This window comes from Dipodomys merriami, unplaced genomic scaffold (genome assembly GCF_024711535.1).
Source record: "Dipodomys merriami isolate MVZ:Mamm:240054 unplaced genomic scaffold, mDipMer1.0.p SCAF_70, whole genome shotgun sequence".
In the NCBI taxonomy this organism is placed as follows: Eukaryota; Metazoa; Chordata; class Mammalia; order Rodentia; family Heteromyidae; genus Dipodomys; species Dipodomys merriami.
The window spans coordinates 5,736,031-5,759,776 of NW_027206291.1; the positions used below are offsets into that span (position 1 = coordinate 5,736,031).

The 23,746-nt window shown below is 51.3% G+C and overlaps 3 protein-coding genes across 4 annotated transcripts in view; 1 reads left to right on the forward strand and 2 right to left on the reverse strand.

Annotated features, from left to right (window-relative positions):
- Mob3a (MOB kinase activator 3A) overlaps positions 1-1,719 on the reverse strand; it is a 31,649-nt gene extending 29,930 nt beyond the window's left edge. Inside the window, exon 1 of the mRNA XM_070007922.1 lies at positions 1,599-1,719. The gene's annotated coding sequence lies outside the window, so the exon portion shown is untranslated. The remainder of the gene's footprint in view (positions 1-1,598) is intronic.
- Positions 1,720-1,846: 127 nt separating this feature from the next.
- On the forward strand, positions 1,847-5,156 carry Izumo4 (IZUMO family member 4). 2 transcript variants are annotated; one of them, XR_011368890.1, is made up of 10 exons: positions 1,847-2,541; positions 2,640-2,720; positions 2,805-2,876; positions 3,485-3,511; positions 3,602-3,677; positions 3,810-3,857; positions 3,962-4,025; positions 4,325-4,342; positions 4,537-4,551; positions 4,841-4,896. XR_011368890.1 is itself a non-coding variant. In XM_070007921.1 (10 exons), exons 1-10 carry the CDS (start codon positions 2,253-2,255, stop codon positions 4,929-4,931), a joined length of 732 nt encoding a protein of 243 aa, XP_069864022.1. In that variant the 5' UTR covers positions 1,853-2,252; the 3' UTR covers positions 4,932-5,156. The 2 variants fall into 2 exon arrangements, 1 of the variants encoding a protein (XP_069864022.1); XM_070007921.1 differs by having other exon boundaries at positions 1,853-2,541; positions 3,962-3,976; positions 4,841-5,156.
- Positions 5,157-6,674: 1,518 nt separating this feature from the next.
- Ap3d1 (adaptor related protein complex 3 subunit delta 1) overlaps positions 6,675-23,746 on the reverse strand; it is a 52,784-nt gene continuing 35,712 nt past the window's right edge. Inside the window, exons 15-32 of the mRNA XM_070007931.1 lie at positions 22,259-22,490; positions 20,891-21,036; positions 20,297-20,438; positions 18,933-19,004; positions 18,065-18,140; positions 17,726-17,928; positions 17,260-17,333; positions 16,455-16,632; positions 15,649-15,717; positions 15,147-15,254; positions 14,581-14,733; positions 14,216-14,263; positions 12,855-13,044; positions 12,027-12,115; positions 11,748-11,833; positions 8,797-8,918; positions 8,443-8,522; positions 6,675-7,952 (exon numbers count right to left, since the gene is read on the reverse strand). Coding sequence (XP_069864032.1) covers positions 7,857-7,952; positions 8,443-8,522; positions 8,797-8,918; positions 11,748-11,833; positions 12,027-12,115; positions 12,855-13,044; positions 14,216-14,263; positions 14,581-14,733; positions 15,147-15,254; positions 15,649-15,717; positions 16,455-16,632; positions 17,260-17,333; positions 17,726-17,928; positions 18,065-18,140; positions 18,933-19,004; positions 20,297-20,438; positions 20,891-21,036; positions 22,259-22,490 — 2,164 coding nt within the window. The 3' untranslated portion in view covers positions 6,675-7,856. The remainder of the gene's footprint in view (positions 7,953-8,442; positions 8,523-8,796; positions 8,919-11,747; positions 11,834-12,026; positions 12,116-12,854; positions 13,045-14,215; positions 14,264-14,580; positions 14,734-15,146; positions 15,255-15,648; positions 15,718-16,454; positions 16,633-17,259; positions 17,334-17,725; positions 17,929-18,064; positions 18,141-18,932; positions 19,005-20,296; positions 20,439-20,890; positions 21,037-22,258; positions 22,491-23,746) is intronic.

Below are 23,746 nucleotides of genomic sequence, written 5' to 3' on the forward strand. Positions count from 1 at the left end.
ATGAGAAAATAGCATTGATAAAGAACAGAAATTTTATCCCTCACATTAACACTGTCTCTCTCTGAAAATCTATTTTCTGCTTTGTAACTCCATTTTCCAATCTCCCCCAGGCCTCCTAGTTTAAAGGCTTTTTTTTTTTTTTTTTTTTGGTCAGTCCTGGGAGGTAAACGTGGCCTGAGCTCTTTTTTTTTTTTGGGTCCGGTTGTGGGGCCTGAACTCTGGGCCTGGGCGCTGTCCCTCAGCTCTTCAGCTCAAGGCTAGCCCTCTACCACTTGAGCCACAGCGCCACTTCCTGCTTTTTTCTTTTTGCTTATATGGTGCTGAGGAATCGAACCCAGGGCCTCAGGCTTGCAAGGCAAGCGCTCTACCACTGAGCCACCTTCCCAGCCCGGCCTGAGCTCTTTTTGCATAATGCTGGCATTGTACCACTTGAGCCACAGCTCCATTTCCAGCTCTTTGGTAGTTTATTGGAGATAAAAGTTTCAGAAACTGGGCTGGGAAGTTGGCTCAGTGGTAGAGCGCTTGCCTTGCATGCCTGAGGCCCTGGGTTCGATTCCTCAGCACCACATAAACAAAAAGGCGCTGTGGCTCAAATGGTAGAGTGCTAGCCTTGAGCTGAAGAGCTCAGGGACAGCGTCCAGGCCCAGAGTTCAGGCCCCACGACCGAAAAGTTTCAGGGACTTTCTGTCCAGGCTGGCTTTGAACCATGATCCTCAGATCTCAGCTTCTTGAGTAGCAACGATTATAGGAGAGACCAGTGCAGGGACTTCAAGGACTTAAAACAACAACAAAAAACAAGAAATATGGTTCTTTGGGCTTCGTGTGGCGCAGTGTTTGTAAAAGCGCTTGCCCACTACGCAAAAAAGCCCTTGATTCCATCCCCAGCACAAGAAACGTGGTCCTTTAAAACAAATCCAAGCCTAGCAGTTCAGCACAAGGAAGGCAGGGGTGTGTGTGTGTGTGTGTGCACAAGGAAGGTAGGGGTGTGTGTGTGTGAGAGAGAGAAATAGAGAGTGAGAGTGAGTGTGTGTGTGTCCTGGGGCCTGAACTCGGGCCAGGGCGCTGTCCCTTAGCATTTTGCGCAAGGCTAATGCTAATGCTCCACTTCCGGCTTTTGGGCGGTTAACGGGCCAAAGAGCCTCTGGAATCTGTGGGGACTGGCTTTGAACCGCGATCCTCAGATCGCAGCCTCCCACTAGCCCCCGACAGGGAAGGGCTTTTAAAGTCCTGGAAGTAGTGATGCAGACATCTCCCCACACCTCCTCACCCACCCGGCCACCTGCTCAGTTGCTCTGTAACCCAGAGCAACCAACAGGGACCAGTTCTGCGCACCGCCCTACCTCTCTATGGGTTTGGGGGAGCTTGGAATTCCTGGAAGAAATTTCTGGCACATCCTGCGGGGCTGGGCCAGCCAGCCGGGGAGGGAGGGCTGAGGCACCGGTCCCCAAAGCACAGTTCAGTTTGACTCAGCGCCCTCCTCGGCTTCGTCGCCACTTCACCCCACCCAGCCCTGTCCTGCCGCCCGCTCTGGCCCCTCCCTGACAGGTTAGCGCTCTCGACTTGGGCACGTCGCCACCTCCATCCTCCTGGAGACTCACCTGACCGCCTCACAGCCCCCGCCTTGATCCTGGCACCCCGGATTCCCGCCTTGCCAGTTTCCCGTCACCCTCCTTGGCCATCGCCCTGCGGAGGGACACGCCTGCGGAAGGACAAGTCGAAAGCCCCGCCCCTGCCGCACCCGCGGGCCGGACCTACTTCCTATACAGGACCTCCCCCCCTCACTCCCCCCCTCCCCCGCCAGGCCCGGATGGAGAAACACTTCGTCAAGGGTCCGGGGTGCCCCGGATGGAAGCGTGGATTCTGACAAAGCGCTAGGTCGCGCTCCTCGTTGTCTAGCAACTAGAACTGGCCTCTGCCGCCATTGGCCGAGACTTGTGGGCGGAGTTTATATCGTAGTTGTTAGCGTGTGGCGGATCCTCAAGCAGAGGCCGGCCCAGGAAGAGGAGATGTAGCGTGTTGATGGCCCTGGAGCTAGGCTCTGTAAAGGGGAGGAGAGGTCAAGTCGAGGGCGGAGCCTGATCTATGACTGACATCTAAGTGACCGAGGTTCTGGAGGCGGAACTGGCTAGTCACTTCCCAGTGGAGACCGGGGGCGGGGCCTTGTCTGGAGGCGGGGCCTGAGCCCGGGGGTGGGAGTGAAGTTACGGCCCGAGCGCGCGCCGTTGGTTGGGTATGTGGAGAGGAGGGTACTGATGACGCCGTTGGTTGGTGCGCGGCTGGAGGGCGTGGCCCTGGCGGCGCCGTTGGTTGGTGGGCAGCGGCGGGCCATGGCCCTGCTGTTGTGCCTGGGGATGGCCACAGCGCTGGCCCAAGGCTGCCTGCACTGCAACGGCAACTTCTCGGAGAAGTTCTCCTTCTACCGCCACCACGTGAACCTCAAGTCTTGGTGGGTGGGTGACATCCCCGTGTCTGGGGCGCTGCTCACCGAGTGGAGTCAGGACACGATGAAGGAACTACACTTGGCCATCCCAGCGGAGATCAGTGAGTGCAGAACCCATCCCCGGGGTCGGCCCCACCCACATACCTCGAGAACCCCCGCCCCAGGCCCGCTTACCTGCCCCCGAAAACCCCCTTCGCAGCCCGGGAGAAGCTGGACCAAGTAGCCCAAGCCGTGTACCAGAGGATGGACCAGCTGTACCAGGGGAAAATGTACTTCCCAGGTAAGGAGTGGGGAAATCGAGGCAAGACCCACCCACATTGACCGCCTCCTAAGCCTGACCTCCTCGCTCTGCCTCTCACATTAGGGTATTTTCCCAATGAGCTGCGAGCCATTTTCCGGGACCAAGTGCACCTCATCCAGAATGCCATCATCGAAAGTGAGTACAGGACGGCTCGGGGAAGGGGTGATGATGCCCAGGGACGCGAATTCCTCCAGAACTGAGGACTTTTGGGGATGAGGATTTGGGAGTCCCAGTCACCCAGGGAAAAGTGAGACTGAGGCAGCTTCCCAGGTGGGATCTTTTTCATCATATGGTCACCAGGATAAATGTCACCCCCCAGCACCTTTTTTTTTTTTTTTTACCAATCCTGGGCTTGAACTCAGCACCTGGTCGCTGTCCCTGAGCTTCTGTGTGCTCAAGGCTAGCACTCTACCACTTGAGCCACAGCCAATTCCGGCTATTTCCAAGTAGTTTATTGGAGATAATAGTCTCACAGACTTTCCTGCCTTGGCTGGCTTCAAACTGTGATCCTGAGTAGCTAGAATTACAAGCATGAGTCACCAGCACCTTTTAAAATTAGTCCCTCAAATATGCTAATAAGAGCACTGAAATCATCCTCCCTTGAGGTGTTTTTCCCCCTATCTTACTCTGAGGGCCATTTCAAGGGCCCCTTTCTTCTGGGCTATGGACACACATGAAACCCGTATATGACTCTGCCCCAGGTGGCGCAAGGACAGGCACTGAGCTATTCTTTGCCCCCACAGGCCGCATCGATTGTCAGCGTCATTGTGGTAAGTGGGTTCAGGCTGAGGGGCCCAGCAACAGGGTGTTCAAGTTGGAAGGCCTAAGGGGAGCTCTTGGCCAACTCTCCTGTATTACAGGCATCTTCCAATATCAGACCATCTCCTGCACCAATTGCACAGACTCACATGTCGTCTGCTTTGGCTACAACTGCGAGTAGGGCTCAGCTGTTAGCCCCACCTATGGAGGACCCTACTATCTGTGGGGTCCCAGGTTTATCACCTCCTGGGTAGGGTGGGGCCTGGGGCTGGGGGAGTACCCTACCTCCAAGTCCTATGTCCCCCACAGGTCATCAGCACAGTGGGAATCAGCTGTAAAGGGTCTTCTGAGTTACTTGTGAGTTGATGGGTTTTGGTTGCCCACAGGCCTAGGCTCAAGGAGGGGGACACTGATCAAAGTTACTATAGGACTCCCTAACTCCAAACTCATTTTCATTGCAGAAATAATTGGCACAAGTAAGTCCCTCTCCTCGAATGCAACATCAGTTTTTCAGAGGCAGTGTGGGTATGTGAGTACCTTTGGGGGTGATATGCAGAGGGTGGCTCCCAGGACCTACACAGGGGCCACCAGGAGGCAGAATGTCACCCATCTGAGCCTATAAAGGAGGGGGCTGGGACCACTCAGTTCTCAACTCCCTTGAGAGTTTCTTGAGTTCAGCTGGAGGAGGGAGACAGATCATCCTAGCTGAAGGGTCCCCATAGTCTGGTGGCAGAGCCCCAGAAGTGATACCTAAGGGCCATGGATATAGCTGCAGCCCCAGAATAGAAAATAAGGTTTAACTGGAGCCCTATCCTATCTTTCAGCCAGAATACCAGTGTGAGGTAAGGCTGGGCCCTCTGCAAGGGAAGAACGGGGAGGGAAGAGGGAAGAACTGAGTGCTCTGGGGTCCTCTGGGTCCATGGGGGTGCTGGATGGGTAGACACCATAAGCAGGACTCTGTGCCTGGATGTGCTGGACCTCTGCTGTACAGCCACACTCATGTGGTCTTCCTCATCGCTTCACCTGGGATGTGCAGAACCACCCCAGCCTTGTGAGTATTCCTGAAGGGGAGGCTAGAGGGAGGCTGGAGGGAAGCAGGGGACTCTGGAGGTGGGAATGTCCTAAACTAGAAATCCAAACCCCACAGTGAGTTTTCCACCAAGCACTCCTATGTCCTAATACGGCCCATCATATGTGTATCAGGGACAGTGGGTGGACCCTCCGGGGACTCTTTTGGGGACCCAGGAACAGGCTAAGAGGAGGCACAGGGCTCCCAGCAGAGATAAAGGAAGGAGGCAACAGCAGGCAAGGAAGGACTGAGGGCACTTTGTTCCGCACAGCCTGACATCACCAAGCTTCACTTGTCTGGAGCCCCAGCAATTGGCCAACCTGACTTTGGAAAATGTCTCTGAATGTCTGACCCAGCACTGACAAGGACCTGCCTCAGGCTACAACAGGGGTCAGGACTCAGCTCAGCTATCCCAGACTGGGAACAAGCTGGCTGCCATATTGAATTTCCCCCTCTATTCTTGTGGAGCTCAGCCTGGGTTGGGGGTTGTGGGAGGGAGATGGGTTTGTGTATTGATAGCATTGGCCCCAGGCAGGGCCATAGAACAGTTGGATGGGGCCATTAAAGCGTCCTAATTTCTTATTGAACTGTTTTTTTTTTTTTTTTTCTCTCATGTCAGTACTAAGGGTTGAACACAGGACCTTGAGCACTATCCCTTAGCTTTTTCATTCAAGGATGGGCATTCTATCTCGAGTCACAGCTCTACTTCTAGCTTTCTGGCAGTTAATTTTAAGTAATTGTTCTCATGGATGTCTCTGCCTAGGTTGGTCCTCAAATCTCAGCCTCCAGAGTAGTTAGGATTACAGGCATGAGCCACTCATGCACTACTGAAGAACAGCTTTGTTGGTTCAGGAGAAAGAAACTGGGAGGCTTGAAGATCCTCACTTGAGTGCAGTAGGTAGGTTCAGGCCTCTGACCCACAAATAGGACTTGATGAAGCCCAGTAAGCCCTACTTAGGGCTCCAGGACCATGACACACCTGAGCATGTCTAAGTGTTTTTTTTTTTTTGGGGGGGGGGCGAAGGAAATAAGTGTGTTCTTTCAATGACACAATGACTTGTGTGAAAGCCAGGCTAGTTTTAGTGCATTTTAGTTTTTGTCATTTAAGTGGGACCCAGGATCTATGGATCCTGTCACATGATACACCTAGCAGTCCAAGAGCAGAGCTAGTTGCCTGGGCTGGGTGCTTGCTGACACAAGAAGGAAAGTTAAGGGCCTATTGCTACCTCTGTGTGGGAGCAATACACAGTACACCTCTATCCTTTCAGGGTAGATACCCTTGACACAATATTGGGAGGTCAAAGCCACACAAAATGGGTTAACAGGCTGGGTACTGCTTATAATCCTAGCTACTCAGGGAGCTGAGATCTGAGGACAGAGGTTCAAAGCCAGTCTAGGCAAGAAAGTCTGTGAGACTCTTATCTCCAAGTAAATCACCAGAAAAACAGAAGTGGAGCTGTGGCACACAGGCCCGGAGTTCAAGCCCCTTAACAGACTAAAACAAAACCAAAAGGCTAACAATAATGGGGATGTTGAGAATAGTAGTGATGGTGGTGAGTGGACCCTACCCCAGGTGGATGGTCACCAACTACACCATCAATGTTCATGTAGCAAGGGCTGCCTTAGATATTGAGAATGGAAAAAGGCTGATGGGGGTAATCTTTTGGGACAGCTTCATGTCTGAGAAAGGGCACTGGTGCACAATAGGGTAGGGCAGCCCTGGCACCCTGGGGTCAGTGCTCTACCCCTCCCATTGAGCCTGGTCAGCCATGGCAGCATCTGGGTATCAAGTTTGACTTGACACATTCTTTTCCTCTGAGCATGACTTTGTCCCCTGTCTACACTAGCCATAAGGCCAGTAGAACTGTGGCTACTTAACACAGAGGCAAGGCTAGTCACTCTCCTGCTGGCCTTTTTAGCTCCAGATTCCTCGCCTCACTGCCCCATAGCAATGGCTTTCCCATGGCAGGGAGGATGGTAATGTGTACAGGTGGGGGTCAGGGGCTTGCTCACCCATGTACCACCTAAGCCCCAGGAGCCTGTAGGGCCAAGTGGGGGACTGACACAAGGTGAGGGTACTCACTGGTACTAGCAGGACAGTTACCTCGTGAATGTCTGCTTTGCAATTTTATTGATCATCTTGACACAAAAATCATTACAGCAGCGTGATATGTCTTTTTTATATGGGAATGTCGATAGCAAATAAATTGTTATGTAACACATCATACAATCTCAAAGTTCTAGAATCACGGCACGGGATTCTGTAATAGATTACGCTACATGCTACAGTGACAGTTTCATCAAAGGACAGTTAAAATGTCATGGAGAACTGTCACCTGAGGGAGGTACAGCACGTGACCAGGCTGCCTGGCTATGCAGAGGAGCCACCTAGGGTCTCACTCTGCTTTGCCCAGAAGGCCGCCTTCCAGGAGACCCGGCCTAAGGGCAGCCCATTCATTCAACTGAGCAGGAAGTAAAGGGCATCCAGGACCCGTGTCCTCCACTATGAGCCACCCAGACATGGAGCTTCCAGTTCTACCAGGGCCCTCCAGACAGCCATGGATATAATGTAGGGATAAGCCTTGTGGTATGTAGTGACAAGCAGATGGTCATGAAACTGCATGCCACTGCCACCACCACTCACCCCCAAGGAGACCAGATACTGTCCCAACAAGAAAAAGGCCAGTCCATGGTATCAGTGGTTCTGTCCATGGCCCAGCCTATGGCTTCAGTGCCTTGCTGTCAGCTCACAAGCAACGAAAACAGCAGGCAGTGGCAACAGGTCTTTTCTCCTTGTGAGTTTGGCAGAGTGAAGCATGGTGGTGGCTAGCTGTTCATCTCCTCAGAGCCAGTCAGGATGTTTGGGGACAAAAGCAGCTGTCGGGCTTCCTAGGTACAGGACATAGGAAGGTCAGCTCCACCCTTCCTGTTGGAGGCAGGCTTTATCGGGGTGCCCACTGGGCACTGACCCAGGAAGTCCCACCACCTGGTAAGTGGCCTGTGGCCACACTGTAAGGAGCTCAGGCCCTAGTATACAGTGGCAAGCAGAACCAGGGAGCCCCTTGGTAGTTTGGGGACTGGGATAGGACTTCTTGCCAAAGGGACGTAGAGTCAAAAAAGGATAATAAATCAATGCAACATAGGGTCTCAAAAGTCACACAGTGGACAGTGGAGTTAAATTAATGCTTGGGTGTGAGGACAGTACACCACAAAAGAGAGAGAGGCAAGACGTCAGATCTGGTGTCCATTGACAGGGTGTCCTCCACAGGCTGGGCTCCAGGCAGTACTCAGCATTGGGCTAGTGTGGCCTTCATCTCCTCCAGCAGGCTGCTGAGCAGTGTTGCATCACTGCACTTCCCGTCCACCGACACCGAGTTCTCACCCTGAGAGGAGAAAGCTATGAGGAGACACTGCCTCTCTGTGTGGGAGGAATTAGAGGGCCTGTGCATGTTGGGTGAGAACTCTGCCATGGGGCTACACCCACCTTGTACTAAAATTTATATTCTTTTTGTGCCAGTCCTGGGGCTTGAACTGTGCTGTCCCTGAGCTTTTATACTCAAGGATAGTGCTCTGCCATTCAAGCCACACCTCAGCTTTGGCTTTTTGGCGGTTAATTGGAGTCTCATAGACTTTTCTGCCTAGTGGGTTTGAAACTACATACAATCCTCAAATGTCAGCCTCCTGAGTAGCTAGGATTACAGGAATGAGCCTCCAGCACTCAGCAAAGCCCCTACTCTCAAGCAGGGGGCCTCTCAAGAAAGAGCCTCCTTGACAGAGAGATATATGGGGAAAACATTTCTCTCCAGTGTCAGTTGGACTGGGAAAAGCCTGACAGCTCCCTGGCATGGTGTTGTGGCCATGTCCTATACTCACCTTCTTTACCAGGAGGCAGACATGGTGGCCCTGGATGGACCGGCTGTACATAGAGGCGCAGGAGTCCACTCGCTCCACAACTGTAACAGAGCACCAGATGAGGTCCACCTACCTGCCTGCATGCACAAGACCCCACCCAGGAGGTACCTCAGCCACAGTTCCAAGGGACCAAGAAGAGCAGTAGGTGGCCGAGACAGGAGTCACTGTATTCTGTCAAGTCCTTGAGGTTCAGAACTGAACACACATGAGCTATTCTGGGTCAGGGTGGGGTCTGCAGTACAGGTGGGACCAGGCCCCATGAGGAAAACGTGGGTAAATGCTACAAACTCTGAAACAGCCATGTTGTATCCTTACCTGAAAAATGGTGGTGAAAACAGATCTTTGCCAGAAGGTTGTGGAAAGACATACTAGTGCCATCGACTTTGATTGAGTTCATACACAGGTCCCCAGATTCTAGCAACTTGGCAAAGGCATCACTGTGGGAAGGATACAGGCAAGGTGATGACAGGTGTGTAGTCTGGGTGCTGGGGCTTCTATCCAGCAAGATACAAGATATAGATAACATCTGGCATCCTTGCTGTACTTGAGGCCTGGGAGATCTCCAGGGTGAGGAAGATGTTCTGGTTGAGCTCCGTCCTCTTCTAAAGAAAGCCACACGCTCAATGCTGGCACCCAATGACTGATAACTCAAGGTTTGACTGGAAATAGGGCATTTAGGGCAAAAGTGCATCATCGAGGTGGGGCCTGTTCCAATCTGACTAGTGTCTTAATAACAAGATGAGATCAAGACACACCCATACCCAGGTGCTGGTACTATAATCCTAGCTACTCTGGAGACTGAGATCTGAGGACTGTGGATCAAGGCCAGTCCTGTGAGACTCTTTATCTCCAATAAACTATTCAAAAAAGCTGGAAGTGGTGCTGTGGCTCAAGTGGTAGAGCAAGAGCCTTGAGCAAAAGAAGCTCAGGGGCAGCACGTAGGCCCAGAGTTCAAGCCCCAGGACCACCCACCCCCCCAAAAAAGTGTCACACATGTACCTAAAAACAGTAGCATTGCCAGGTGCCAGTGGCTCACATCTATAATCCTAGCTACTCAGGAGGCCAAGATATGAGGACTGTGGTTCAAGGCCCGGGCAGGAACATCTGTGAGTCTCTTATCTCCAGTTAACCATTCAAAAACTGGTAGTGGTGCTATGGCTCAAGTGGTAGAGCACTCAGCTTGAGCTGAAAAGCTGAGGGATACTGCCCAGGCCCAGAGTTCAAGCCCCATGACGGACAAAAAACAAAACAAAACAAAAAAAAACAACAAAAAAGGGCTGGGAAGGTGGCTCAGTAGTAGAGCGCTTGCCTTGCATGCACAAGGCCCTGAGTTCGATTCCTCAGCACCACATAAGCAGAAAAAAAAAGCCGGAAGTGGCGCTGTGGCTCAAGTGGTAGAGTGCTAGCCTTGAGCTGAAGAGCTAAGGGACAGCGCCTAGGCCCCACAACCGGACCAAAAAAAAAAAAAAAAAAACCATGACATAAAAGTAAAAGGGAAGCCGGGCACTGGTGGCTCATGCCTGTATTCCTAGCTATTCAGGTGGCTGAGATCTGAGGATCATGATTCAGAGCCAGCCTGGGCAGGTAAGGCCATGAGATTCTTATCTCCAATAAACCACCAGAAAACTAGAAGTGTTGCTGTGGCTCAAATGGTAGAGTGCTCACCTTGAGCTGAAGAGCTGAGGGAAAGTGCTCAGGACCAGAGTTCAAGCCCCATGAATGACAAAAAAAAAAAAAAAAAGTAAAAGGGAGACTTTTTAGGGGGACACCAGTAGAAGAGGGGAAAAGGGAAAAGTGATCCGGGTAATATTTTCTTACATACTGAAAATAGTAAAATAGCATACATATAGTAAAGACTACTTTGTAAAAATACCAGTAAAGACTAAAAAAAAGAAAAACACCAAAGTGGGAGAAAAGAAGTATGAAGAGTAATAATGGGAGTGATCATGTATGAAAATAACACACTGGCTGGGTGCTGGTAGCTCAGGCCTGTAATCTTAGCTACTCAGGAGGGAGAGATCTGAGGATGGAGGTTCAAAGCCAGCCCGGGTAGGAAACTCTGTGACTCTGTGAGACTCTTATCTCCAATGAACTACCAGAAAACCGGAAGTGGCTCTATGGCTCAAGTGATAAAGTGCTACTCCTGAGCTGAAGAGCTGAGGGACAGCACCCAGGCCCAGCCGAGTTCAAGCCCCACAACCGACAGACAGAAAAAAAAAAAGAAAAGAAAATAACAGTGAAAGCCAGCCCCAGTAGACAAATCCATCATCTCCAGTTAACGGGGGGGGGGGGGGGGGGGGGGGGGGGGGAGATGATGATGGATGGATGAGAGGTATTCCTTAATCTATGGTAGAATACTAGAGTACTAGCAGTTTTACACACACACACACACACACACACACACACACAGTGATTTACCTTTGTAAAAATATATGCTAGTAAAAGTATTTAAAAAAGACACAAGAGCTGGGTGCCAGTGGCTCACACCTGTAATCCTAGCTACTCAGGAGGCTGAGATCTGAGGATCACGGTTCAAGGCCAGCCCAGGCAGGAAAGTCTGTGAGACTCCAATTAACCAACAGAAAACTAGAAGTGGTACTGTGGCTCAAGTGGTACAGTGCTCACCTTGAGCTGAGGAGCTCAGGAACAGTGCCAAGGCCCAGAGTTCAAAACCCATGACTGACCAATAAAAAAGAAAAGAAAAAGAGACAGAGACACACAAGATAGGTGTGGTGACCATGACCCAGAACTGGAGAGGCTGAAGTAGGGATCTTAAGGCCTACCTGAGCCACATATCAAGAGCCAAGATGGGCAGCCTCAGAAGGAATCAGCCCTGCAACCCCAGCCTCCAGGATTGGGGGAATACAAGTACAGTCTGAAGTCTCAGCTCTGTGGTGCCTGAAGACAATCCCAGCAGATTCCCAGGGCCTCTGCCCTTCTGCTTGCCAAACTGGAGGGCCAAAGAACTGCTTGGATTAGCCAGGTGCTGGTGGCTCATGCTTGTAATCCTACTGAAGAAGCTGAGATCTGAGGCTCACGGTTCAAAGCTAGCCCAGGCAGAAAAGTCCGTGAGACTCTTATCTCCAATTAACCACTAGAAAACTGGAAGTGGCGCTATGGCTCAAGCGGTAGAGCGCTCACCTTCAACTGAAAAGTGCAGGGATAGCGCCCAAGCCCAGAGTTCAAGCCTCACGACCGACAAAAAAAAACAAAAAAACAAAAAAACAAAAAAAACTGCTTGGATTAACCAAGGGGGTTGCACACACCTATAGCACGGTGTGGTGATCAGGTAGGAGCTGCAGCTGAAGAGCAGCCTGAAGTCCAGCTTCTCATGGGTGGCTCCGTTGTCATCCTGCGCGGAGGGAAGGCAGCAGCTGAGTGGAGAGCCAGGGGCTCCCCAGGCAGGTGCTTTCTTCTCCTGGGTATGCCCAACACCCACTGGGACAGGGCGAAGGAGACACAGAGCTGGTGGGGCTCTGGGTGCTGCCAGCCTGTAGAGGACATGCCAACAGGAGTCCCTTGAGAGTAGGGTTCACAGCATATACCTTAGCGATGAAGGACAGTGTGCCCTTGAGCTTCTGGGCCATGACGATGCTCTGAATGGTGAACACAAACTGGGCTTCGTTTGAGACGCCTGGTGGGGATGAGAGATAGTGGGCCTGAGATCCTGTGGGGCTCAGCTGGGGCCCCTAGGGTCTGTCCCTAGCAGTGGCTCTAGGGTCCCTGTGGGTTGGAAATCGGAGAAGTACCATGGACATGGGGCAGAAATAAAAGGAACAAAAAACTACCAATGTCCTCAAATCTGGCCTAGACCTGTCCTGGCCCCATGCCACAAGTAACAACCTTTGTCACTAGACAAGGAAAGCCTACAAATGTTATGCTAACCTGGGGACTCCATCATAACCCGCCCAAGGGTCACCGTGTTCCAGATACTCAAGGACCTCACGGCCCGTGGCCTCCAATGGCCCTCAAGAGTCAGGACCTGCTTATACATGGACAAAGGATGAAGGGGGCAAGCAGCAGGAGTTAGATGTTATCAGAAACCACTGGCCTCAAGCTGGGCACTGGTGGCTCACACCTGTAATCCTAGGAGGCTAAGATCTGAAGATCACAGTTCAAGGCCAGCCAGGGCAGGAAAGTTCATGAGACTCTTACTTCTCAATAAAATCCTCAGAAAAAGCCAGAAGTGGTGCTGTGGCTCAAATGGTAGAGCACTAGGCCTTGAGATCTGAGAGGCTCAAGGACAGAACTCAGCCCAGGCCCCGAGTTCAAGCCCCAAGACTGGGGGGTGGGGGTGGAGTGGGGAAGAAACTACTGGCCTCCTTCAGTTCACCACGCTCAGTATAAGCCACAGAAGGGGCAGGTTGGCTCACCCGGGGGCAGCTGGAAAGGCACTGGGACACCATCATGAACAGAGGAGCCCTCTGGCCGGGCCATCTTGGTGTTGAGTGAGTCCAGCACATTAAGCTCCATGTTCTTCAGGAAGCTGCTGCTCTGGTTCTCCAGGATGATGGACACAGTGACCTGGCTGTCCTTCTGCAGGCTAGCCTGGATGTCATACGTCTGCACGAGATAAGGGTGGGGTGAAGGGAGAGTGTGAACCCCAGTGACAGGCCAAAGAGTGTGAATTCATCACCAGGACCATGACAACTGCTCCTGTACTGATTGAAAGTGATCTGCATGGGCTGGGAAGGTGGCTCAGTGGTAGAGCACTTGCCTTGCATGCATGAGGCCCTGGGTTTGATTCCTCAGCACCACATAAGCAAAAAAAAAAAAAAAAAGCCGGAAGTGGCGCTGTGGCTCAAGTGGTAGAGTGCTAGCCTTGAGCTGAAGAGCTGAGGGACAGTGCCCAGGCCCAGAGTTCAGGCCCCATGACCAGACCCCCCTGCCCAACCCCCCCACCCCCCCACCCCACCCAAAAAAGAAAGTGATCTGCATTCAACACCTGTGAAGGCTCCTTGCCCATCCCATCCTGGATGGAAGTCTGGGTGTAGCCTGAACTCATTTTAAGTTTGGAGCTATACTAGGGTTTGAACCCAAGTTCTTGCACAAGCTAAGCAAGCACTCTAGCCATACTCACAGCCTTCATTAATTAAAATTTTGTGACAGGCCGGGTGCCGGTGGTTCACACCTGTAATCCTAGCTACTCAGGAGGCAGAGATCTGAGGATCTCGGTTCAAAGTCAGCCAGGGCAGAAAAGACCATGAGACTCTTATCTCCAATAAACCAGTCAGAAAACTGGAAGTGGTGCTGTGGCTCAAGAGGTAGAGTGCTAGCCTTGAGCTGAAGAGCTGAGGCCCAGAGTTCAAGCCCCACGACAGACCAAAAAAAAAAAAAAATTGTGACAGGACCTCATTATGTAATCCAGGATGGCCTAAAACTCAAGATCCTCCTGCCTGTCTCTCAAATAGTGAGGTAACAGACCAATACAGACACACTCTCTCAGCTTTCCTGTCTTTTGTTGTTAAGGAGACAAAACAAAAACAAAAAAGTACTGACTCTCAGGCAGCTGTGCTCTCTGTACTGTCACAAAATCAGAAGTACATCTGGGGTCTGGATTCTGCCAGCGATACCTCCCCTGGGAACAGGGCCCTGCATGTGTGCTGATACACCTGGGCTGATGGTGGGAGCCTCTTATGTGCCCTGTAGTTGCTGCAGCCCCTTAACCTTCCCTACAGCCCTTTGCTTCAACAAAAGATAGCCCTGTCCCTGCAGGAACATACCCATCACTCACCATCTTAATGTATGAGTTCTCAGCAAGGAGGCAGTAACTGGACATGGGCTGAAGAAGAAGAAATGTGTAAGGTGTGGGTGATAAGGACTTCAGGGATGTGGCAATACCCAGTGCCCAGGTATAACATGCTCCCTATGAACAAGTGGAACTACATGGTACCAGGCCCTCAAGGTGCTAGACTCTGGGCTCCCAGGCTCCCAGACCAAAACATAAGGTCTGCCTCACCAATCCCTGAGGGTCCCACTATTGGTCTGCAAGAGGATGAGTTCCCAGAATCTGCAGCACTCTCCCCAAATCAAATCAAAGACCCAAAGGGCTACATGAGCAGTAGCCCTGGTGCAAGAGGGTGGCAGAAGTGTCCTCACTGGAATGGGCTCTTCCTCAGCTGCACCGTTCTCTACTGGCTCCACAGCTGTCGCCTCCTCTTGCTCAGACTGCTTCTTCTTGGTCTTCTTCTTGTCTTTGGATCTTTCCTCCTTCTCCTTCTTGTGTTTCTTCTTCTTATGCCTGGAGGATTTCTGTTATGGGGAAAAACTGGGCATCACATAGGCATGAACAGGACGAGACTGTGAGGCATGCTACTTAGAGGGACTTATACACATCTCTAAACCAGAGAACGAGACTGGAAAGGCCCCCTAGTATGTGGCTCTAGCAAATGTCCAGAATAGGAAAATTCAGAGACCGGAAGTGGATATGTAGGTCACAAGGGCCCAGAAAATTGCAATGGGACAGAGCTTCCTTAGGTTGATAGAATGTTCTGGACCTTCATAGGTCCTGTGCAACTAAGATTGTACTTTAAATACATTATACACTTTAAAGGGTTGAAGTTTAAAAATTATTAATGAAACTTCAATTATTAAAAAAAAAAAAGAACCTCTGGGGTGACTGCAGACCCTCCCCATGACCCAGTCACCCACTCATGGTGCCTCACCCTCTCCTGGTCATGTTCCACGTCATCATCCTCATCTTCTGGTTCCTCCCTCTTGGATCCCTCACATTCATCTTTGGGGGTGGTGACAGCATGTACACCAATCTCTTCCTGCAGGGAGCCAGGAAAGGAAAGCTGGGGGCTCATGGGGATCCTAGGATGCTGGGAGAGCTCATGGCTTAAGACAGAAGGAAGAGGTATTTGGGTGGCCTCTCTGCCAGTCCTATTCCCATCTGAGACACCCTCCACCTCCAAATTATCTGGAGCCTGTAGAAAGTGGCCCTACCCAAGTGTTGGCCATGGGTAGGAAGGCATGGGGCCTGGCTGAGGACTATATGCATCAGGCTTCACGCTTTCTCTGTTGCTAATACTTCATCTATGGCTCCAGCTTGTACCCAGGGTGAGAAGGGAGCAGCATTCCCCCTACTTGCTCCTGCAGAAAGTGCCCAGTCAAGAGCTTTGAGGACATACTGGGGCCAGCACAAGCCACCCACCAGGTGCTTACTGTGGATGGTGCAGGGACGGTAGTGGCAGGTGGTGGGGTGGTAGACAGCCAGAAGTCTAAGTCCTCACCCTGCAGCCATGGAAAAATGACTTTTAGTCAAAGCAGAAAGAGTCCAGTGCAGGAGGTGGATGGGGAAGGTAAGGTGAATGGCATGGCTGCCTATTGGCTCCCCCACCCCTTTCTATGCAAGTTCTGGGCCTGGGTACTGTTCCTAAGCTTTTTTGATCAACACTAGTACTCTACCACAGCTTCAATTTTTGGTGGCTAACTGGAGGGTGAGAGTCTTACATTTTCCTGCCTCAGCTGGCTTTGAAGTGCAATCTTCTTATCTCAGCCTCTTAAGTAGCCAGGATTACAGGTATAAGCCACTGGTGCCTGGCTATGACTTTTCCCATTAGGCCTCAGAGTGACTGCTCTGCATAACATCTGAACCAAGTGGCAGGGACAACATCCAGTCCTGGCTACTGTACTAAAGGGATGTCCATAGATCTTCCAACCACCAAATGCCAGCAACAGCCAAAATATGGCTACACGAGGCTGATGTAGGCATGTGCCATTCAAGTAGTTTTCTCAAAAAAAAAAAAAACCCTTTCTGGATAGAGGTGTGGCTAAGGAGTAAAAAGCTTCTTTGTGGCTCTGAAACCCCCACCAAATACTGTGGGATACCAGGGTATTTGCTGGAGTCCTGCTCTGGGTCTCTATCCTCATTATCCCCAACCTGAGTCACCAAGAGACCAGCTGTATTGTACTAAGAAGCATGGGACAAAAGGCTGAGAGCATGCCCTGCCTGACCCAGCACAGCAAACCTTCTTCTTTTCTTTTTTCTTTTCTTTGTCTCTTTCTTTTTCTTTGTGTTTCTTTTCTTTCTTCTTGGGTTTCTTGCTCTTCTTTTCTGCCACTGGAACATCCTCTTTTTCTGGGGACTTGGAGGTCTCAGCATCTCTGTGTTTCTGGATAGGCAGCTTCTCACTATCAGCTAAGGGCCTTGGGAGAGGAAAGAGACTTGGGGTCACTATGCACAGCCATGGCCCTGCTGTCACGACTGCCTGGCCCTTTGTGCATTTACAAGGTTCCTATATGCTCTAAGAGGTAAAAGGTCACAGGAGCTCAGAACATACCCCTCCGGCTTGAACATCCCGAACACCTAGAAACAGTCCAAAGTTGATTATGGCCTATGAGGGTATTTCTGCTCAAGTCTCTGATGGTCATTCTTTTTTTTTTTTTTTTGTCAGTCGTGGGGCTTGAACTCTGGGAGTGGGCGCTGTCCCTCAGCTCTTCAGCTCAAGGCTAGAGCTCTACCACTTGAGCTACAGCACCACTTCTGGTTTTCTGGTGGTTTATATGAGGTAAGAGTCTCACGGACTTTCCTGCCCAGGCTGGCTTTGAACCGTGATCCTCAGATCTCAGCCTTCTAAGTAGCTAGGATTACAGGCTCATATGTTTCTTAATCCAGGCCTAGGAACTCCTCAGTACTTCTGGAAGACCTGAGTTCTCCAATGGCACAAGGCCACTGGCCACCAATCATGTCCACATGTAGCCCTAGTCCAGTACATAGCCCATCTGTCTGTGGATTCTGTAGGACACCAGAATTCCTGCCCACCTTTTACTTACTTATCCAGATCAATGTCCAGAGCCCTGTAGGGGTCGTTGGGGTCTTTGTCATCCTCATCACTGGGCAGAGCATTCTGAGGAGACAGAGGAACTCAGGGTCTAGTTAACCAGCAACCACCAGATTTTAAAGAAATCTCTGGTTTCCCTCTGTCAAATGACAGAACTGCCTGGGAGGTCAATGCATGACTCTGCCTGGGAGGATGTCACTCAGTGTCACACATACCAAGACTGCTAGATTAGACACTGGGGGGGGGGGGTCTGTTCACAGTAAGCCAGCCCCCTTTCTTTCTGCTCTGTGAGATGCCAAGACAGGCCTGCTCACTGGCTAGGGAAGGCAGCAAGGCTCAAATGTCCCTATCCACTGGAGTAATGTAGGCAAGACCATCTCTACCAGGGCCAATAGCCCCACCCACACAGGGATGTGGGAACTTCTCCCCCATTTATATAACTAGGTTGCAGAGCTGACCTCAGGCATCTCCTCGGTGACAATGTCCACCTGCTGGGCAGGGGCAATGTCCTCGTCACTCTCCGTAGGCAATGAGCTATGGCGGCGGTGCTTGCCCTTCTTCTCCTTCTCTTTCTTCTTCCTTTTCTTTTTGTCCTTCTCCAGCCTCTGCCGGTGCCTGCGTTCCTCCTCCAACTTCACATACTGGTCTGACATGGGCATTCCTATGGGGCAGGATGCTCAACCAAAGCCTGCAGGTAGCCCTCACAGGGAGCAATGTACAGGGAACTGGGTGGGGTAGGTACAGGGGTTGGATACAGCCCATGTGCCACATGCCACCTGAAGTCAGCAGGTACTTACCTGGAACTTTCAGAGGTACAGAGAGGTCAATCTGTACCACAGGAATGTGTTCCACACCTGGCGCATCTTGGTACCTCTAGAAGAGCAATTCCAGGGCAATACAGCACCCGAAGGGGCTATGTACACATAGGGGACAAGCCTTGGGGACATGGATGCACCTGCATGAGCACATCCCTGATGCCCTGGGGAGTAAGGGTCTTGCTTGTTGCCCATGGACAAATGAACACAGCTCATCTCTGTGTTATGTTTTGTAAAGACAGGGAAATTCTGTCACTGAAATGAAATGATACAAAACTACTACAGAAGGACAAGTAACCTTTTTGTAACTTTGAGTAACTTTTTGTTGAAGTAACACTGGCTTAACACCAGAGCAAGGCAACCCCACATCTTTCAGGGTGACAAGAAGCCTCCTTTGGTTCATCACAATTACCTGTGGTCCCTAACTATACTCCATCTGCCCACAAAGCTGAAAACTCCAGAGACCTGATGGGCTAGAAAGTGCAGAATGGCTAGGACACCTGCCTGTGTGAGGCCGGTGCTTCTTGGGACAGCTGGGTGGATGTTGTGCCTGAAGGGGATGGGTGCCACCCTTGGACCCAGACAGGACATTTGAGCAGTGGGGAAGTCCCCCCTCTGTAGGCTCTCTATCTAGGTGGAGGCACCATCTCAGCTTGGACCTGGCATGGCACAGGAGGACATGTACTATCCTGATGGCTCTAATCACCAATGCAAGACCCTGTGGCCTCTCTGCTGAGTGGGTCCATGAGGACAGTATGTCACTCTTTCTTGGATGGGCAGAAAGAGCATGTTGCTGGGGTCAGGGGAGGCTAGATGGTACCAGCTCAAGGACAAGAGGAGACTATCTCACCTTCTGCGGAGATGGAGAGCTCTTAATGTAGAAAGGATTGTTGGCTTGCTCCAACTTCCGGGCTTCTCGACGCTACAAGGATAGGACCTGAATGTGAACCCATGTGGAACAATATGGGGTGCCCAGGCCACCATCCAACAGTTCCCCAAGACTCAGATGGGGAGGGGAGGGTCTGGTTATTTTTACAACTGGGCTTTTACTAACAAGGAAACCAAGGCCTACATGGGAAAAAGCAGATGTCAAGTGAAAGAAGTGCTGATGCTGGGCACTGGTGGCTCAGGCCTGCAATCCTAGCTATTCAGGAGACTGATCTCTGAGGATTGTGGTTCAAAGTCAGCTGGGACAGAAAAACTCCATGAAACTCTTATCTCTAATTAACCAACAGGAAACTGGAAGTGGAGCTCAAGGTGGTAGTGTACTTAACCAACAGGAAACTGGAAGTGGAGCTCAAGGTGGTAGTGTGCTAGCCTTGAGCAAAAGAGCTCAGGGACAGCTCCCAGGTCCTGAGTTTCAGGCCCCATAACAAAAGAAAGAAAAGCTGGGTGCTGGTGGCTCACGCCTGTAATCCTAGCTACTAAGAGGCTGAGATCTGAGGATCAAAGCCAGCCTGGGCAGGAAACTCCGTGAGACTCTTATCTCCAATAAACTACTAAAAAACAGGAAGTGGTGCTATGGCTCAAGCAGTAGAGCACTTGCCTTGAGCTGAAGAGCGCACAGATAGGGCCCAAGCCCAGAGTTCAAAAAACAAAACAAAAACAAAACAAAAGAAAGAAAGAAACAAGTACTGATGTCCAGGGATGATGATGATGCCCCAACTCGGGAACAGTTCCAAAAGTATAGGAGAAGTGCCTCCTATCCAAAGGAGCCAAGACAGGGCCTTGGATCTATCCATCCTGAACCAGGGATCCTAATCATCAACTCTTGCTCTAGATGGCTCAACATGAGGGTATCTCCTCTGGGTCCCCACTTGCAGGGCCAAGTAGAGGGGGCTTGTGGGAAGTGGTACTCCTTTCTCCTAACAACGACAAGTGGGGGGACCAAAAGTTTCAGCAGAGAAGAATCCAGGGGTCAGGAGATGGGGATACACGGTGGGATTCAAGCTCTTCCTCTTGTCTTGGAGCTACCTTGTGCTATTTAGTACCAAACTCAGACTGAGGTGACAGCACCTATGGACCTCTGTGTGGCAGGTAGCTCTAACCCAACTGTCAAATATCCCCAGTGCTTCCAAGAGGACAGCAGGACAGACACTCCTGTCAGCCTACACTACTCCTATAGTGCTATTAGGAACCTGTGCTCTGCCATGAGGCCCAGTCTTAAAGGGATCCAGGTGAGGGGAAGGGAATGAGGTTATGGGGGCCACTCACCCGGGCCAGTTCCTCCTCATCCACCTCAGGCTGCCGATGCCGGACATGCCTCTGCTCCTCGTCATGGAAGATGGCCTTGGGTTTCTCATCCTCAGACTCGCTATCTGAGGGTGGCTCATTGATCCAGGCATCCAGGTCCAGGCTGCACCAAACAAGGTCATGTCAGCTGGCCTGCCCTACCATAATTGCAGACTATCCTGACTGGGGACATTTCTACCCCCTTAAGAATACATGGAGATGTGGGAAGACTGATGGCTGGTGAGGACACAGCAGGGTCATGTGCAGCTCTAGTGACCCTGGAGACTGGTGCTAACTATGTGTTCTGGAAACCCAAGGAAGATCAAGCCACTCCCCAGAGGTCTGGGGTAAGGAGGAAGGGCAGCACCAGGCCCTGTGTGGCTCTATGTAAGTGCCTGAGGACCTGATCCATGGGGCTATCCCCTTACCATCCTGATTCTTTCTGGCTGATATCAGGTCCCAGGATGTAGTCAGACACCCACCCCTGAACCACACCCCAGTCTCTTCCCAGCATTGGGGATGGCAATATCCAGTTATGGCCACACGTTCTTAGTCCTGGGCTCTCTGGGTCCTTACCCTTCAGGAACTGGGACTTTCTTCTGGGCCTTGGGGGCCACTGGGTTCAGCTCCCCAGCAAAGAGAGCACTCACTTCCTCTGCCACAGGCACACCTTTGGCCTGCAGCTTCTGGACATGCTTGACCAGCTGCAAGATGCAGGACGCCTAGGGGACAGGAATTCATAGACAGATGCTCAATCTGAGGCCGCTTAGTCACCCAGGGGGCTTAGGGGCCAGGTCTCTGGGCCTGCTCTATCTGGCCACTCCATGTGAAGGCCATATACCCACCCATGTCCACAGTTATTTCTAATATTCCACAAAGAATGATCATGACAAGAAGGAGCTTAGGGGGCTGGGTAGGTGGAGCAGCAGAGTCCTTGCCTTGCATGCATAAGGCCTTGGGTTTGATTCCTCAGCACCACATAAACAGAAAGGATGGAAGTGGCACTGTGGCTCAAGTAGTAGAGCACTAGCCTTGAGCTGAAGAGCTCACAGTCAGTGCCCAGGCCTAGAGTTCAAGCCCCACCACCGACCACCAACCCCCCCCCCCCCCCCGCAAAAAAAAGAAGTAAGCCGGGCGCTGGTGGCTCACGCCTGTAATCCTAGCTACTCAGGAGGCTGAGATCTGAGAATTGCGGTTCAAAGCCAGCCCGGGCAGAAAAGACCATGAGACTCCTATCTCCAATAAACCACTAGAAAACTGGAAGTGGCGCTGTAGCTCAAGTGGTAGAGCGCTCGCCTTGAGCTGAAGAGCTGAGGGACAGCGCCCAGGCCCAGAGTTCAAGCCCCATGACCGACAAAAAAAAAAAAAGAAGAAGGAGCTTAGCTCCTTAAGTGCAAATATCCCACACCAGATCTGTACCAAGCCAGCAGTGCTGCCTTGTGGAGGCTGCCTCTGGATACTTGGCTCCCTACTGGCTCAGCAGGAACATGGCAGGACTAACAGACCCAGCTCCTCAGAGTGCAGGGATCACAGGCAGCAAACTGTACATGGCTGCCTTTTATGCATCTCTAGGTTCAACCAACCACACACTTACTTCTTTCTGGAGGCAAAGGGACCTCTGTATGTGGACTGGTTCATTAAGAACCTATAGCACCCTCGGAGAAACCAGGAGAAATCAGGCTACTGGGCCCTCACCTTCCTGCTGTGCACAGCTGACAGGAAGCAAGGCCCCACCTCCTAGACCCTGCAGCTACGTATAAGGCTGCCTCTTAGGTCCATCACCCCCAAGCTAACCAGCTGGAGCACAGGTTGTGACACAAGTATTTTATCAACCCACTTTGGGAAAGGGACAAAAAGCCCTATAACTGGCTGCTGCTAGGGACAGAGCCTTAGAAATTGGCCAAGCTCTTCCAGAGTGAGGTTTTCCATATACAGGTTCCTTACCCGCTCCTGGACCTCCAAGTCTGCACTTTGCACAAATTGGGGCAGCCGCTCCACCATGAGCTGGGTCACCTCCTGGGCTGCCTCGGCCTCTGCTGCCTGTTCCTGCTGCTGCAGGATGGATGCGTACAACTTGACCACATTCTGCACGTACACTGCCTGGATGTGGCCAGGCAGGGTGGTGACTTTGGGGCGTAGCATGGCTTCAAGGGTTTGATGGGGCTCCTGAAGGTGCCTGGGGGACAACGGCCGCATGAGACAGCTGTGTACACCTGCCCACAGAACCTTGCAAGCAGGCAGGGATAGGGAGAGAGAGCCCAGGGCTTCTTACCCAATGGGCAACCTTGGGGAGCTCTTGTTCCCTAAGCAAGTGCCAGGGCTGAGAGGTGGGATGGGGAAGGTCAGGAACCATAATGGCATGTAAGGGGACACAGCTGAAAAAACAACAACAAAGGTGTAACAATCATAGCCTAGGTACCAGAAGTGGGGATAAGGGAGCCTGGGGAAAGACCTGGCAATTACAGAGCACAGAAGATCTGTCTGGCATGACTCAATGTCATGTGATTTTTTTGTTTTTTCTTTTCTGTGACCAAAAATTGTTCATTGTTAGCCAGGTACCAGCAGCTCACACCTGTAATCCTAGCTACTCAGGAGCTTGAGATCTGAGGATCATGGTTCAAAGGCAGCCGGGGCAGGAAAGTCTGAGACTCTTATCTCCAATAAATCACTCAGAAAACTGGAAGTGGTACTGTGCTCAATAGCAGGGTGCTAGCCTTGAGCTGAAGAACTGAGGGACAGCGCCCAGGCCCAGAGTTCAAGCCCCACGACTGACCAAAAAAAAAGAAAAAAAAGAAAAGGAAAAAAAAGATCATTGTTAAATTTCTCCTGGCAAGATAATGGCAGCTGGGCATCACTGGCTCACACTTGTAATCCTAACTATTCAGAGGATTGAGATCCAAAGGATTGTGATTTGAAGCCAGCCTAAGCAGCGAAGTCTGCTATACTCATCTCCAAAACAATTATCAAAAAAGGATGGGCTGGTTGGGTGCTGGTGGCTCATGCCTATAATCCTAGCTACTCAGGAGGCTGAGATCTGAGGATCACGGTTGGAAGCCAGTCCAGGCAGGAAAGTCTGTAAGATTCTTACAGCACTCAAAAGGCCTTAAGTAACGCTACAACCTAAGTGGTAGAACACTAGCCTTGAGCACAAAGAAGTTCAGAGACAGCACCTAGGCCCTGAGTTCAAGCCCCAGGACTGGAAAAACAAAAATTAAACAGAAAAACACTACAAAGAGTTCCAGTCCAGACCAAGCAAGTTGAATGAATGTGAGCTCCTAAGTTGAAATCTCAGTAACAGGAGGAGGAAAAACAAACCAAACCAATAAGCAAATGAAACTAACAGCAGAAGAAGCACACATCTGTAGTTCGGCTAGGCCCCTTGGAGTTCCAGAGGTAAGGTGCCTACACTTGACTCCTGGTGGGTCCATCAAA

What these genes read in the sequence shown, in the direction of transcription:
- Izumo4 (XM_070007921.1), top strand. Translation starts at nt 2,253, where the DNA reads ATGACGCCGTTGGTTGGTGCGCGGCTGGAGGGCGTGGCCCTGGCGGCG. An exon ending in GGCCATCCCAGCGGAGATCA is followed by an intron (nt 2,542 to 2,639) that starts GTGAGTGCAGAA and finishes CCCCCTTCGCAG; the next exon opens with CCCGGGAGAAGCTGGACCAA. An exon ending in CCAGAATGCCATCATCGAAA is followed by an intron (nt 2,877 to 3,484) that starts GTGAGTACAGGA and finishes TTGCCCCCACAG; the next exon opens with GCCGCATCGATTGTCAGCGT.